Below are 12,165 nucleotides of genomic sequence, written 5' to 3' on the forward strand. Positions count from 1 at the left end.
CACCCGTTCTTTCTGTGGGACAGGAAGCATTAAGCAACTTTCTCCGGCGTTTGTCCTCAGCTGTCCCCTTGGCCAGATGTGCTGCAGGACACACCTCCTTGTTAAGCAGGTGTTGGCGTCGTGTGCCCCGACCATTTTCCATCAATCCTTATTATTTTGCATCTGCAGTGGCATTTTGAATCAGTGAGAGCAGAAAAAGTCCTCAGAGCCTACAAGCTCTGCTCGTAACCACAGCAACTCATTTCATTTAATGAGCCTGTGACATGTTAGATATGTAAAACCTTCTGTCAGCAAGCGTAAGCATGGCAGAAATGTCATGGAGTGAAATGTGTAATACTGAGCTCGGGTATAGTGGAGAGAAAGTTGAAAAACTCACACAAAGTACCACAAAATTCTAATTAAAGGACCAGGCTGCTATTATTTTATATTTTTTACTGTCAAAAAGACCAAAACCAATAATACAGCTCTTACTTTTTAAGTCCCCTACTGTGTCTTTGACTCCAAGCCCATTGGTTCCCACTGAAGACCTAAATCTTCGGCTCACAAATATATAGTTTCTTTCTTTTCTTTTTTTTTTTTTAAAAAGGTAATTTCCTAAAACAGCAGGTTGCTGCTGTAGTTATTATCAAACAAACAGGAGGAAACAGGGAATTTATTGGAGACCGTGTTCAGCGGCAGATTAATCCACATTTGGAGCTGTAGTATTTGGGGCAGCAGGACGGTGCATGTGGGATTGAGTCAAAATAAACTACAGTGTGTGTTCATGGTAATGAAGGAACATGTCAGCCAGTGCAACAGCGGGGCTCGCTCATGTTTGTAATAGCTTCTGGACAACAATGGAGCTCTGTGGCTCAGAAGGACACACACACACACACACACAATACTTGTTAGTAGGAGACATTCAGTGTTGTGTTTGGTCTTATACCCCCAGACTCCGTTTACAGTTTCTTCTTATTAATAATGATTAATTGTCTCTTTTAGGGAAAAGATCTGCCGTATATCTAAAAACTTTATTCACTGACACAGTTATTTTCCAGTGCTGCGAGTTTCAGTGAAGCAGCAGCCTCACTTTTTTTCCCTCAGTGTCTTAGTTTCCTCTGTCTGCCTCTCCATCTTTTGTCTGGGTCAGACTGACACATGTTGTACATTCAAAGGCCACGAATGGTCACATGTGACAGAAGCACTGGCACACAGAGCGATGTCCTCCGGACCTCAGGGGGGAATTCAGCCAGTGTGGAATGAATTGTATAATAATTATTAAAATCGTAAGACTATCTGCACATGGTGTCACATCACTGGTCGAGCAGAGCTGAGATGTACCCAGGGAGGGGGGGGGGGGAGGGGAGGAGAGGGGGGGTAATTGGATAGTCACAAAATGTGCCCATTTGCAGATCTGCCTCCATGACTCTCTCCAAGCAAGTGCTTTTGAGTATAAATTATGAAGTGTGGATATAGTCACGCAGGCACACACACACAAACACTCACACATGCACATACACACATACACAATCGAGTCTTGTGCGTAGTGTATGTCACCCTGCGTGTGCAGTACACGCACGCAGCTGTGTCCCTGCATGCTTCGAAGCACTTAAGTTCACAACGAGGTGCGTTTGGACTCGTGCGGCTCTGTTTGAGAGGACCGGTTTGACAGGGCTGTTTATGGTTAAGGCTCGGGTCGGTCACTGAGTGTCCTCACAAAGGTAGAAGTGTGTGTGTGTGTGTGTGTACTTGTACTTCTATCTTGGATGGACTCAGTATTCATCACACGGTTAGACATTCCTTCACTCCAGTGCAAGGCTGAGAGGCAATACATATGCACACACAGCCTCTCTCTGAGATGCACATGCTGCTTGGAAGTGTGTGTGTGTGTGTGTGTGTGTGTGTGTGTGTGTGTGTGTGTGTGTGTGTGTGTGTGTGTGTGTGTGTGTGTGTGTGTGTGTGTGTGTGTGTGTGTGTGTGTGTGTGTGTGTGGGCAGCCTGCCTCTCCTGTCAGAATGTGTTAATCTGCTTGACTGCAGATTCCAATCAGGGCAAAGGAAGGAGGAGAGGGAGAGACAGAGGAAACACAAGCGAGCGAAATGCTAAAAGAGCGGCGATGAATAACCAAGGAGGGAAAGCAAGCTGGGCAGAGAATGGGGTTGCCCCCTTCTTCTTTAAGCAGCTCAAGGAAGGCAGATCTCAGCGGCGAGCCTCTCTGCAGGGGCTTAAGGACTCTGGGCACCGCCCTGATCCTCCTGGGTCGCAGCCAGGGGAGCCTCATATCACAGAATGCCACTTGACAGGATTCACCCTTTAGGTAACTGATTCTGTTAGCTGCCGTAACGGCCTCAGCACTTCAAATAAAAGCTATACAGCCACAAAACAATCAAAGGGTGTTTTGGGAAATTCACCCCTCTTCAGACTTGTGTGTCCATCTGTCCCCTGAACCCCCAGGTGAGAGGTGATGCCTCTGTTTGCCTGGAGATGCTCCTTCTCCGATAAGCCGGCTCTGCTGTCCGAACTCTGAGGTCAAATCCTGAGGTCGTAATCTGGACTAGACAATAAGTTCACGATTGGTCAGGCTGTGGTCAGCTGACCACTCTCAGTGAGACTCATCTGAAAAAAGTCAAAGTCAATTTAATTTGTTTTCATTTTATGATTAGACACATTTAACTATTTATTTTTTACGCAAAACATGAAATAAATGGCCATTTTTTGAATTTATTGAAGGGATCTGATGAAAAAGATTTCTGGGTGGTGCTTAGCTTTTGTCATTGGCTTAAAACCGAACATAAAGTGAGATACAGGGTTCACTGGAGGGGGTTTCCTGTTGGCACGGCAGCATTTCAAGATCAGGGACCCACAAAGATGTCTTCTGTGGTGGACGTCATTATGCTACACATTCCTCATTATTCGGTAGAGAACAGAAATCTTGGCCGTTCCTGCAAAATGATTAATAGTTCTATATTGAAAAGGGGCCAGGACTCCATTAAAAAGATATTAAGCACTGACAGTCCTTGACTGATTAATTAGTTACTCATTTCCAGACTCATTCATATTGTAGAGATGCTGAATACTGAATGATGAACACCCCACATTCAGCCCCCCCCCAAAAACAAACATAAATAGCATTCTGTAAACCAAAATGACCTCCTCCCAACCTCTTTGTTCACGGCCGGAGGGGTAATCACTGGTTAAGTAGCGATGGGTTACCAAACAGAAACTGTCTGAATATTTAATAAGAGTGTACAAGTCCACAAAACCAGACTCGCTTGCATGAAAACAGTCCCTCTTCATAAGCTGAAATAATCTTCCTGTAAAGGCAGATTTTCAAAGCTTAACCTTCACAAGTCAATAACAGACGAAGACGACGTGATACGATGGAAATTCATTATTCTGTGTAATTTGGTTTTACATCAAAGATCAATCAGCTTTTGTGTCCTAAATGAGTGCATCATTGATTCTGTGCAGAAAGGCTCTGAAAACAGGGAGTGCGGCTAATGTTAATGAAAAATGGGCAGTGATGGCAGATACTCTTTAAATACAGGTCACCTAATAAAAAAAAATCATTTCAGACACAGTTTCCTCGTGTCACAGCTCGGTGCGTTAGTGACATGAGAAACAACAACTGCTGATCTATAATACAACGTCTGAGGAGCCTGGCAGCCAGTGCTGTGCTGAGACTGTGGACATGATGTCCCATATGACTGACTGGAGGGGGTTCTCTGTGTGTGTGTGTCTGTGTGTGTGTGTGTGTGTGTCTGTGTTTGTGTTGTGTTTCTGTAGTTTGTGTATGTGACATGCTTCAATGGGACATGACATTACGTTGTGCTTTGTGGTGACCAGAAGTGGACAGCAGGGACTCGGCCTGCTGCCTCAGTTCCTCAGTGTCCACAGACAGTACATAGTTATTATTCACACACACACACACACACACACACACAGAGTTAAACACACACAAAACACCCACACACAGCCGCACACGTTCATTAGCAACGAAAAGATTTGTTTATGCAGAACTTTTCAAAACAAAAGTTACAAAGTGCTTCACAATAAAACAAATTAAGAAGAAATAGATGGTTATTAACAGACACTGGAACAAAAAGAGAAGAATTAAACGTGAAAAAACAAAACAAAAGAGCAAAAACATCACTTAAAAAAAGAGAGGGACAACAAAGTCTTTCAAATTAAGTGTCAAAGGCGGCAATAACACATACATGGATTCATGCATACACGTTTAGTCCCAAGACAGACACAGACACGCACATTCAAACACTAAGACAAACAAAGACAAAGAGTATCAGAGATAAGAAGAGAAGGAAATGGATGCAAAGGGGCTGCGGGAGTTTGAAATGTCGTAAGCCGTCGTACAAGAGCGTTACTTAAATATAATGTGGTCTGGAAATGAATTATCTGATACAAGAATAAATCATCAAGATGGAGAATTTGACGTTTGATGCCAACTTTATGCACCCGAAGGTGTTCAAACCAAGAAGTGTAGAGGTTTGATGATCAGCCCAACAAGAGAGTATGGGATGTGGATGAAGGGATGAACAGCAGGACCAGGGAAGAGAGAGAAAGAGGGAGAGAAGTTACGATGGGAGAGCTCTGGGAACAGGTCAGGAGAGAGAACAGGGCAAAAGAGGACAGAGAGAGAGAGTGAGAGAGAGTGGTGGGAAAAAGAATTAAAAAAAGATGAGAGAGGAGGACGAGGAGGAGGAAGATGAGAGGAAATGGGCGGCCAGGGAGACTCACATATGGAGACATTACCAGAAAAAGGGAGAGATGTTCAGGGTGAAAAACACAGAAGGACGAGTGTGAGACTTTGCACTTTCCTGTGAGGGAGCGAGAGCTGCGTTAAAGGTGGTGGGCAGAGAGATGAGAGATCGAGAGAGACAAAAGGAGGGAGGGAGGGAGGGAGAGAGGAAAGCAGCAGCAGTGTTTCACGGAGAGCTGGAAACAGAGGGCGGGCGGACAGGCGGGTGGGCGAGCGAGCGAGCCAGAGGGGAAGGAAGGGAGGGAGGTGTAGAGAGGGGGCGGGGCTTGTCAGGAGCCGCAGCCAGTCAGAGGCTAGCGTGTTGCTCTGCAGGGTGAATCTTACCCTGGCAACACAATAGAGCGGGAGAGAGAGAGAGTTGGAGAGAGAGACGGTGGACAGGTGAACAGATGGCTGACTGACTGAGAGACAAGCTGATCAGTGAACTACAGAGGGTGTGTGTGTGTGTGTGTGTGTGTGTGTGTGTAAGTACTGTAATGTTACACAAAATGTTCAGTGAGAGGGAAAGATGCCCATGTTTGCACTGTAACATAACAAAATATCAGTTGTGTTTACATGAGAGACGGAGAGAGAAGCTTGTGTTGTCCAAAAAATATGAAGTGTTTGTGTGTGTGACAGAAAGTGGAGAGAGAGTAAGAAGGAACTTCACTGTTTCCAGCAACACCAGTTCCATTTTAGCACCAGTTCCAGTTTCAGGCCTTGACAGCGAGGACGTCATTGTAGAGTGAGGACATTTTTTTTAGAACAGAATTTGAACTAGAAGCTTTTATTGTCTTCATATTAATATGACAATTTTTTTTCCGGGTCCTTGAAACGTGGTCTGAGACTCAGCCCAGTGTCCCCAGTACTTAATCAATCAAAATTAAATTAATATACCAATATCAATGTTATTATCTGGTGAGAGTTGAGGCAAAGACATGATTTTCAGATTAATGGATAATTCTGATTTAACTAACTTAATTATTTGCATCTTTTTTTCCAGTATTTACAATTCGAGATAAAAACATGGAACTCTGGTGTTTCTGTAGTAATGATGGTGACTGGGGAAAGATCTTTTTGGGCCTGTGTGCATCATGTGACTTGCAGTACCGACTGTGGCCACGATGCCACAGACTTTACGGACATTCTGTTTCCACTTTGATGTGCTGGACTTGCTGTAGTTTCCCTGTGCGGTGAAAAATGATTTACCTTTATAAAAGCAGCTTAGTAAACCGTCGGCTGCCTGCCACCTGATGTTGTGTTTCCTGCCGTGTTGGACTTTGTTGTTGCGATTGTTCCCACATCTCAGTAATGTTATCCTAACTGATGCAAATGATGAGCAAAACTATGAAAAAAACACCCCGTAATGGAGGAACTGCTGTATGCTATAAAATCAGAATTAGATTAGGTTGAGATTATGGTTGGGATCGGGGATAGGCATGGTGGTTGAGTACAAACATTGGGTTTCGGAAATGTGCTGATGCCAGAATGATCTCACTGGCGGTTCTCACAAGTGTACCAGAATAAATGTGTGTGTAGTGTGTGCCCGTCCATGTGAACGATGCACCAGCATTGCTCCAGTGTCATTACAGTTTTGTGCGCCGGCTCTTTATCTCTTTGTGTCCTGACAGTCGGGGGCAGGAGGTCCACGCCTCGATCACGTCCTCCACGCAGCCCTCTGTCATGTGCCATCATTGTCATGTCGAAAGTTGTTTTATTTATATATAGTTTTATTTTTCCTGTGGTTCTTTTGTTCCCTCGATTTTTTTAGGTCACAGCACACACACATATCCGCGCACCAACTGCCACCGCAAAGTGTGTTTTCTATGAACTGCGAACAACAAAGTGTGGGGTGGCGTCTCCAGCGCGTTAAATTTGCATTAAGCTGCAGATCAGAGCGCTGACTTGTTCTGGTGAGACTGAACAGCTGAATCAGGCGACTGTCTCCGTGTTGGAACAAATCTGTCTAATAACCCGTTTCTGTGGATAGATAAAACGCCGCTCTGACACTCCGATAATAATAATGGCTTTGAGTTTTAATGAGATTCATATCAGAGTGCTATTGTTATTAAAACTGAAAGTCTCTTTACCCTGACATCCAAATGGCATCATTACCCTCTTGCCCTCACCTGTTTTGAGGTTTTAAGGCTAATTCATCCACAATCAAAAGAATCTCTGTCTCTCTGCCTCCTCGGGGTTTAGGCGGGAGCTCTTGCAGGTACGCGTTCCCGCCGGCTCCACTTCCGAGGCTGAATTGCAGGCAGTTGAATCATCCTCACTTAGCTGTGATTGTGCGCAGTGGGAGTCATGGAACATGTGCTTATGTTTTAATCAGACCACCACTACACCGCAGTCACACTTGAAACAGCAGGTGGTTGTTAATTAAAGAAAATGTAGGGTGTGTGAAATATTGCATATGATCTTTGTTACTCATGGATAATCTATGAAATGCTACACTGTAAAAAAAAATCTCCTTCAGTTTCATTTTGTTTGATCACGTGGTTTTAGATGTGAACATATTTTTTCACATCATTTTAAACATGCATTGATGTCCGTTCTTTTCCAAAGGCTGTGAAAATCAAAGCAGACTCAAACAACAGAACATCAAACAACAAATGAGCCATAAATGTTTCTCAGGCGTTGGAGGAGACCAAACCAGAGCTGAAAGGAGATTAAATATTGGACTTACATTCATACAGTGGCCTGAAATACGACTCTAAATGAATGCTAATGTAGCTCCATGTCTGCAGGATGTGTAAATAGGCAAAGCTAACAAATTCTCCTCAACAGCTAATTAAGAAAGTCTGCCATTGCAGTACGATACATATATGATTCGAGTGTAAGTGTTGAAGAAGTCTGTGGAAAACAGGTTGTAATTCAGCCTCACGTTTAATATATAAGGAACGACTTGATAACATGCAGACTGTTTTGTGTTGTACTGAAGTTTGCTTCCTTTTGCTGATAGATTTCAAGGCGAGGGATTTTCTTCTCACCACTCACCACTCAGGGCTAAAGCTTGTATTTGGACCACAGAAAGCTCTCCAGCTTCAGTTTAAGATCCATTTTGCTGTGAGGATCTATCCTCTTGGCTGTGTGGTCAAGGGCCCACCAGGCAAAGCTACTTAACAGCAAATCTTGTTTAGCAGAATCCTCTCAAAATAAGAGCCTCTATCTCTGTCGCTCTCTCTCCGCGGTCTCCGTCTTTCTCTTCTCGCCCTTTCCCAGTTGTGCTAACACTGACACATCCTGACTGCCGTTAGCCGCAGCACTAACACCACCGCGTGCTTCCCGACTCACCTTTTACCCTTTTGCTTCGCTCAACCACTTTCCTCAGCGCAAAGCTTCACACCAATTACGAGCGCTGTTGATTAGCCGGTGTGTGCAGAGGTGCGATGCCTCCGTGTGTTTTCTGACATGCAGCTCAGGTTTAAACAGAGTTTCTCGCTCAGTGAAAAGTGCCCTGGGCAGCAACAGCAGATCCAGTGCACTTGGTAAAGATGGGCGTGCTTCTTCTCTCCGGGCCACATCCTCTGATTTTAAAGCTTTCTCCATTTGGAATTGGAGTCTGTAGTTTCCTCACCCTTTTAATCCATGACCTCCCGCGAGCACCTGCCGGGCGAGAGTGCACATTCAGTGGTAACAGCTTGTTTTCACGTGGGCGGCAGATGTTACGAACGTTGACCTTACAAATCAGTCGAGAATTCTCAGAGATTGAGGATGTGTTTTCTGTAAGGCCCTTTTTCTCCTCCATGTGTGTCATCACCAAGGTCAGACTCTTCCATCTGACCTTTACCACTGCACTGAACAGTGTAGGAGTCAGCACATACAGTGGAGACAAGATGGTCGTTTGTGTTTGAGGAACACAAACGGTTTCACAAAGTGTGTGTAAGAAGTGGTGATCCCAACATGTGCATGAAAAATGAAATGTAAATGTACCTCCTCCTTCTCCTCTACCCCTCTCTGACCGCTTCAGACATTGCGAAAGAAAGGCTTTAACGGCTGCAACAGCCCCGAGCCCGACGGCGACGACTCCATCGACCAAAGCCCCCTAAACGACGACAAGTACCGCAAGACTGAGGACCTGGACAGCCTCTTCAAACGCTACGGCGTGAGTACCATCACACTTTTGTCACCTTATCTAACCTACCCTTTCTCTTCTTCTTCTTCTTCTCTATCTACCTCTCTTTCTCTCTCTCTCTCTCTCTCTGCCTGTCTGCCCTCTTCTTCTTCTTTTGTTTGGGGAACGAAGGCTCTGAACAAGAAAGAGCACCGGGACTCTGAGAGCCCAGACCCCGAGGAGCCCTTCTCCCTCACCCCCCGCACTGAGGAGAAATACAAAAAAATTGACGAGGAGTTTGATAAAATGATGCAGAACTATAGGCTGTCAGTGAGTACCCCCTCTGTGTAACACCGCCCCCTCCTCATGTTGGTTCCCTGCTGCTGCCGCTGACCAGACAACCGGAGGTTTTCCGGCTGTGGGCGGCGGCCTGACTACTCACAGAGCACTCGCCTTCACTGTTCCTCACCCCTTTACCTCCCCCACTTCACCTCTTACCAACAGCACCTCCCCCCACCCACCAAATCGCTCTGATGGTGTGTGACTGAGCAATAAAGGCAGGGCAGAGTGGCCGAGCAGACTGAATTAAGGGCAAACTTTTAAAAACCAGGGCTTCGACCGACGATTGTTTTCATCATGACTTAATCTGCCCTTTATTTCCTCACTATATTATCTCAGAGTTTGGTTTATAAAATGTCCGAAAATGGTGAGAAACGTCTTCACGTCTCGTTTTGTCTGAGCAAAAGTCCAAAACCCAAAGAGATTCAACTTACAATGAAAGCAGATTCTCACATTTCAGAAGCTTCAGTTAACAAAAACATTGCCAGTTCATTTTCTCAGTGGATTAATCAACAGCTCATGACAGCTTTACTGAAAACCTTCGTTCAGTTCAAAACCTTTTATCTTACTGAGTCATTTTTAAACAAGTTCCACTACAAATCCTCAACAACTGTGATGCAGTTTGTGTTATTTCAAGATTATTGCTGGACAGTTTTTGAAATATTTTGTCAAATGGAAACTGCACGACGTAATCCTCCTCTCCTGGCAGATTTCATATTGTTGTTCACATTGTTTTAAAAAAAAAAAAAAGGACTTCTAGTCCTCATTTAAAGTTAACATAACAAAAATATGAAGATGATGTTGTTAGAAGTGATTAGAGGTCGTTGGAAAAAGCAGAATAAGAGCGAGTCGGTCATGTTTTACCGTGATTATTCATGTGAAGTTACAGTCATCACAGTGAAGCGCATCCTCAGGAGTATTACGGCTTTAATACACCGTTTCTGATGCTTCTGCAAGTTCAGTAGTGTTCAAGAACAAACAACAGAGGGAGAGGAGTGCTAAGTAGGTCCCTAGTCTTCGCAAAAGTTGGCTAGCAACTGATATTGCAAAGGGAAATCATGCTTTATGGTAATAACCAACACATTTGGAGCGTGCCTCTGAGCAGTCGCATTTCTTGGCTGAAAGCTCCAATTGTGTAATACTTAGCAACACTAAAGAAACAAGCGTGCAACTGAAGACGAGCTGTGTGCGCCAGAGCTGAGTCTGTTCCTGACATAATGCAGGTAACACAGCGAGAGTCCAGCTCCGGCTGCTGCTGCTTGTTTACAGCATTACTGAGGTCACTTTAGCCCCGGTGCAACCCCGCTCCTCGTGGTGGATGTGCTCCTGACATTATCCAGGTTCTGCCTCCTGACTGGCGCTCTGCCAAACCCCTTTTACCGCTCCGCTCCTGTGCCAATTTCTCTGTGATTCATTTTTTTCCTCTGTGCTCAATAATGCCATTAATGTCACTTTAATGAGTAGCACTCAATTTACAGCCCCTCTCCCCGTCTGCCAGCTCCTCCGATTGGTCACTTGGGATGGGACGGTCACGTTGAGGCGCCGCAGGAGAGTTAGACAGCGGTTGTTCCTCATATCTTACATGTGGTGTCATACCTTAACAGAAAAGTCTTTATATTAACTTAAATAACTTTTTTTTTTCATCAACTCAGTTGTTGTAAAGTGCACAATCAGAAAATGAGGCAGGTTTTAAACCAAACATGAGTTTGACCTTTCACCAACATCTGCTTTGCCCATTGGACGTCGGCACTGTTCAGTTTCAGTTGCGTGTTAAAGAGTCGATTCAGGTTCTAAAACATATTATTTATGGGTGAAGTGAAGGTGAACCCATCCAGGATGGCCGTTACATTGGAAGGAACAATCTGTGACTTCTTGGCACAGTAAATCAGAAATGATAGACATTCAGTTCAGTTCAATGCAACTGTATTTACTCCTGTATTCAGCAGCTGAGCTCGGATCATCAGATACTCAGAGTCCATAGAAAAACAATCAAAGGCTTTAAACATAAAACTACATGTGGAACTGTTAATAAATATATTAATGAATGAATAAATGATGCACAGAGCACATGAATAAGACCCAGGTGGTAAGAAACTGATCTGTTGCTTTAAGATGTTGCCGCCATGAGAGCGTTTTCACCAGTGATTGTTATTAGTAATTAGCTAATATCTCAAATGCATCAGATCAGGCTGAATAGAGACAACAAGCTCCTCTCAATTCAATCAGCCCAATGAGTTTCTCTCCTCCTGAGTTTGACCCGGCTGCTATCAGCCTCTCTGTGCTGTGTGAGCGCTCAGCTGAAATGGCTCTTAAAAGCTTTCCTCAGAAAAGGAAGCTGCGGCAGAGGAAGAATAGAATTCAATCTACCACCCCTGGAGAGCCGCGGCTCTTGGCACTCGTCGATTGGACGCTAGCCGAACGCTGCCAGCGGGTAGCGTCCCCGCCCCCATCTCCACACTGCCCCTCAGTCTCTTAGCCAGCCTGCCTGCCTGGTTTGCCCAGTACACCTTCCACAGGGCACCAGAAAACGGAAGCATACAGCACCACCCAGCACTCCTCCCCTCAGCATCATAATCCCCAGCATGACAGCTAGGGGCTGGGATATACAAGCTTAATCCCACTTGTACTAAAATACCTCCTGAGGTAGGGAAAGAGTGGCAAGGGAGGACGGGCAGGACACTTGACTAGACGAGCCCCGAGCTAATGGATCTGTTCCTGTTCCACGGGCACTGTGATAGGCGCAGAGAGAGGGAGCCTTTTTTTACCGGAGGGTCTCTGGTTTGATCTCGATCTGGCTCTGAGGTTTATGGACTTTCTCCTTTAACAACAACCTGCGTGGTGCCCTCGAGCAAAGGGCCGAGCATCTTGAGTGTCTCCTGCAGAGTCACAGTATGAATGTGGAAAAATAAAACATGATGTTACTAAAAATGCTGCTTGAGCTGCACAGTTAATTACATCTAATTTAGTTTTCAGATTTTTTGGCTTTCGTCATTAATAATCAATAAATTCCTGCAGTACTGAAGCACGTGATTTC

The 12,165-nt window shown here is 44.8% G+C and overlaps 1 protein-coding gene across 11 annotated transcripts in view; it reads left to right on the plus strand.

The window, feature by feature from the left end:
* Positions 1 to 12,165, plus strand: part of mef2d (myocyte enhancer factor 2d) — an 89,389-nt gene that overhangs the window by 45,126 nt on the left and 32,098 nt on the right. For 7 of the 11 annotated variants that reach the window (XM_041043686.1, XM_041043692.1, XM_041043694.1 and 4 more), the window contains one exon: positions 8,985 to 9,122. In XM_041043686.1, coding sequence (XP_040899620.1) covers positions 8,985 to 9,122 — 138 coding nt within the window. Of the gene's footprint in view, positions 1 to 8,708; positions 8,844 to 8,984; positions 9,123 to 12,165 lie in introns of all 11 variants that reach the window. The other 4 variants (XM_041043688.1, XM_041043696.1, XM_041043691.1 and 1 more) reach the window with 1 other exon arrangement.

This window comes from Toxotes jaculatrix, chromosome 8 (genome assembly GCF_017976425.1).
Source record: "Toxotes jaculatrix isolate fToxJac2 chromosome 8, fToxJac2.pri, whole genome shotgun sequence".
In the NCBI taxonomy this organism is placed as follows: domain Eukaryota; kingdom Metazoa; phylum Chordata; class Actinopteri; family Toxotidae; genus Toxotes; species Toxotes jaculatrix.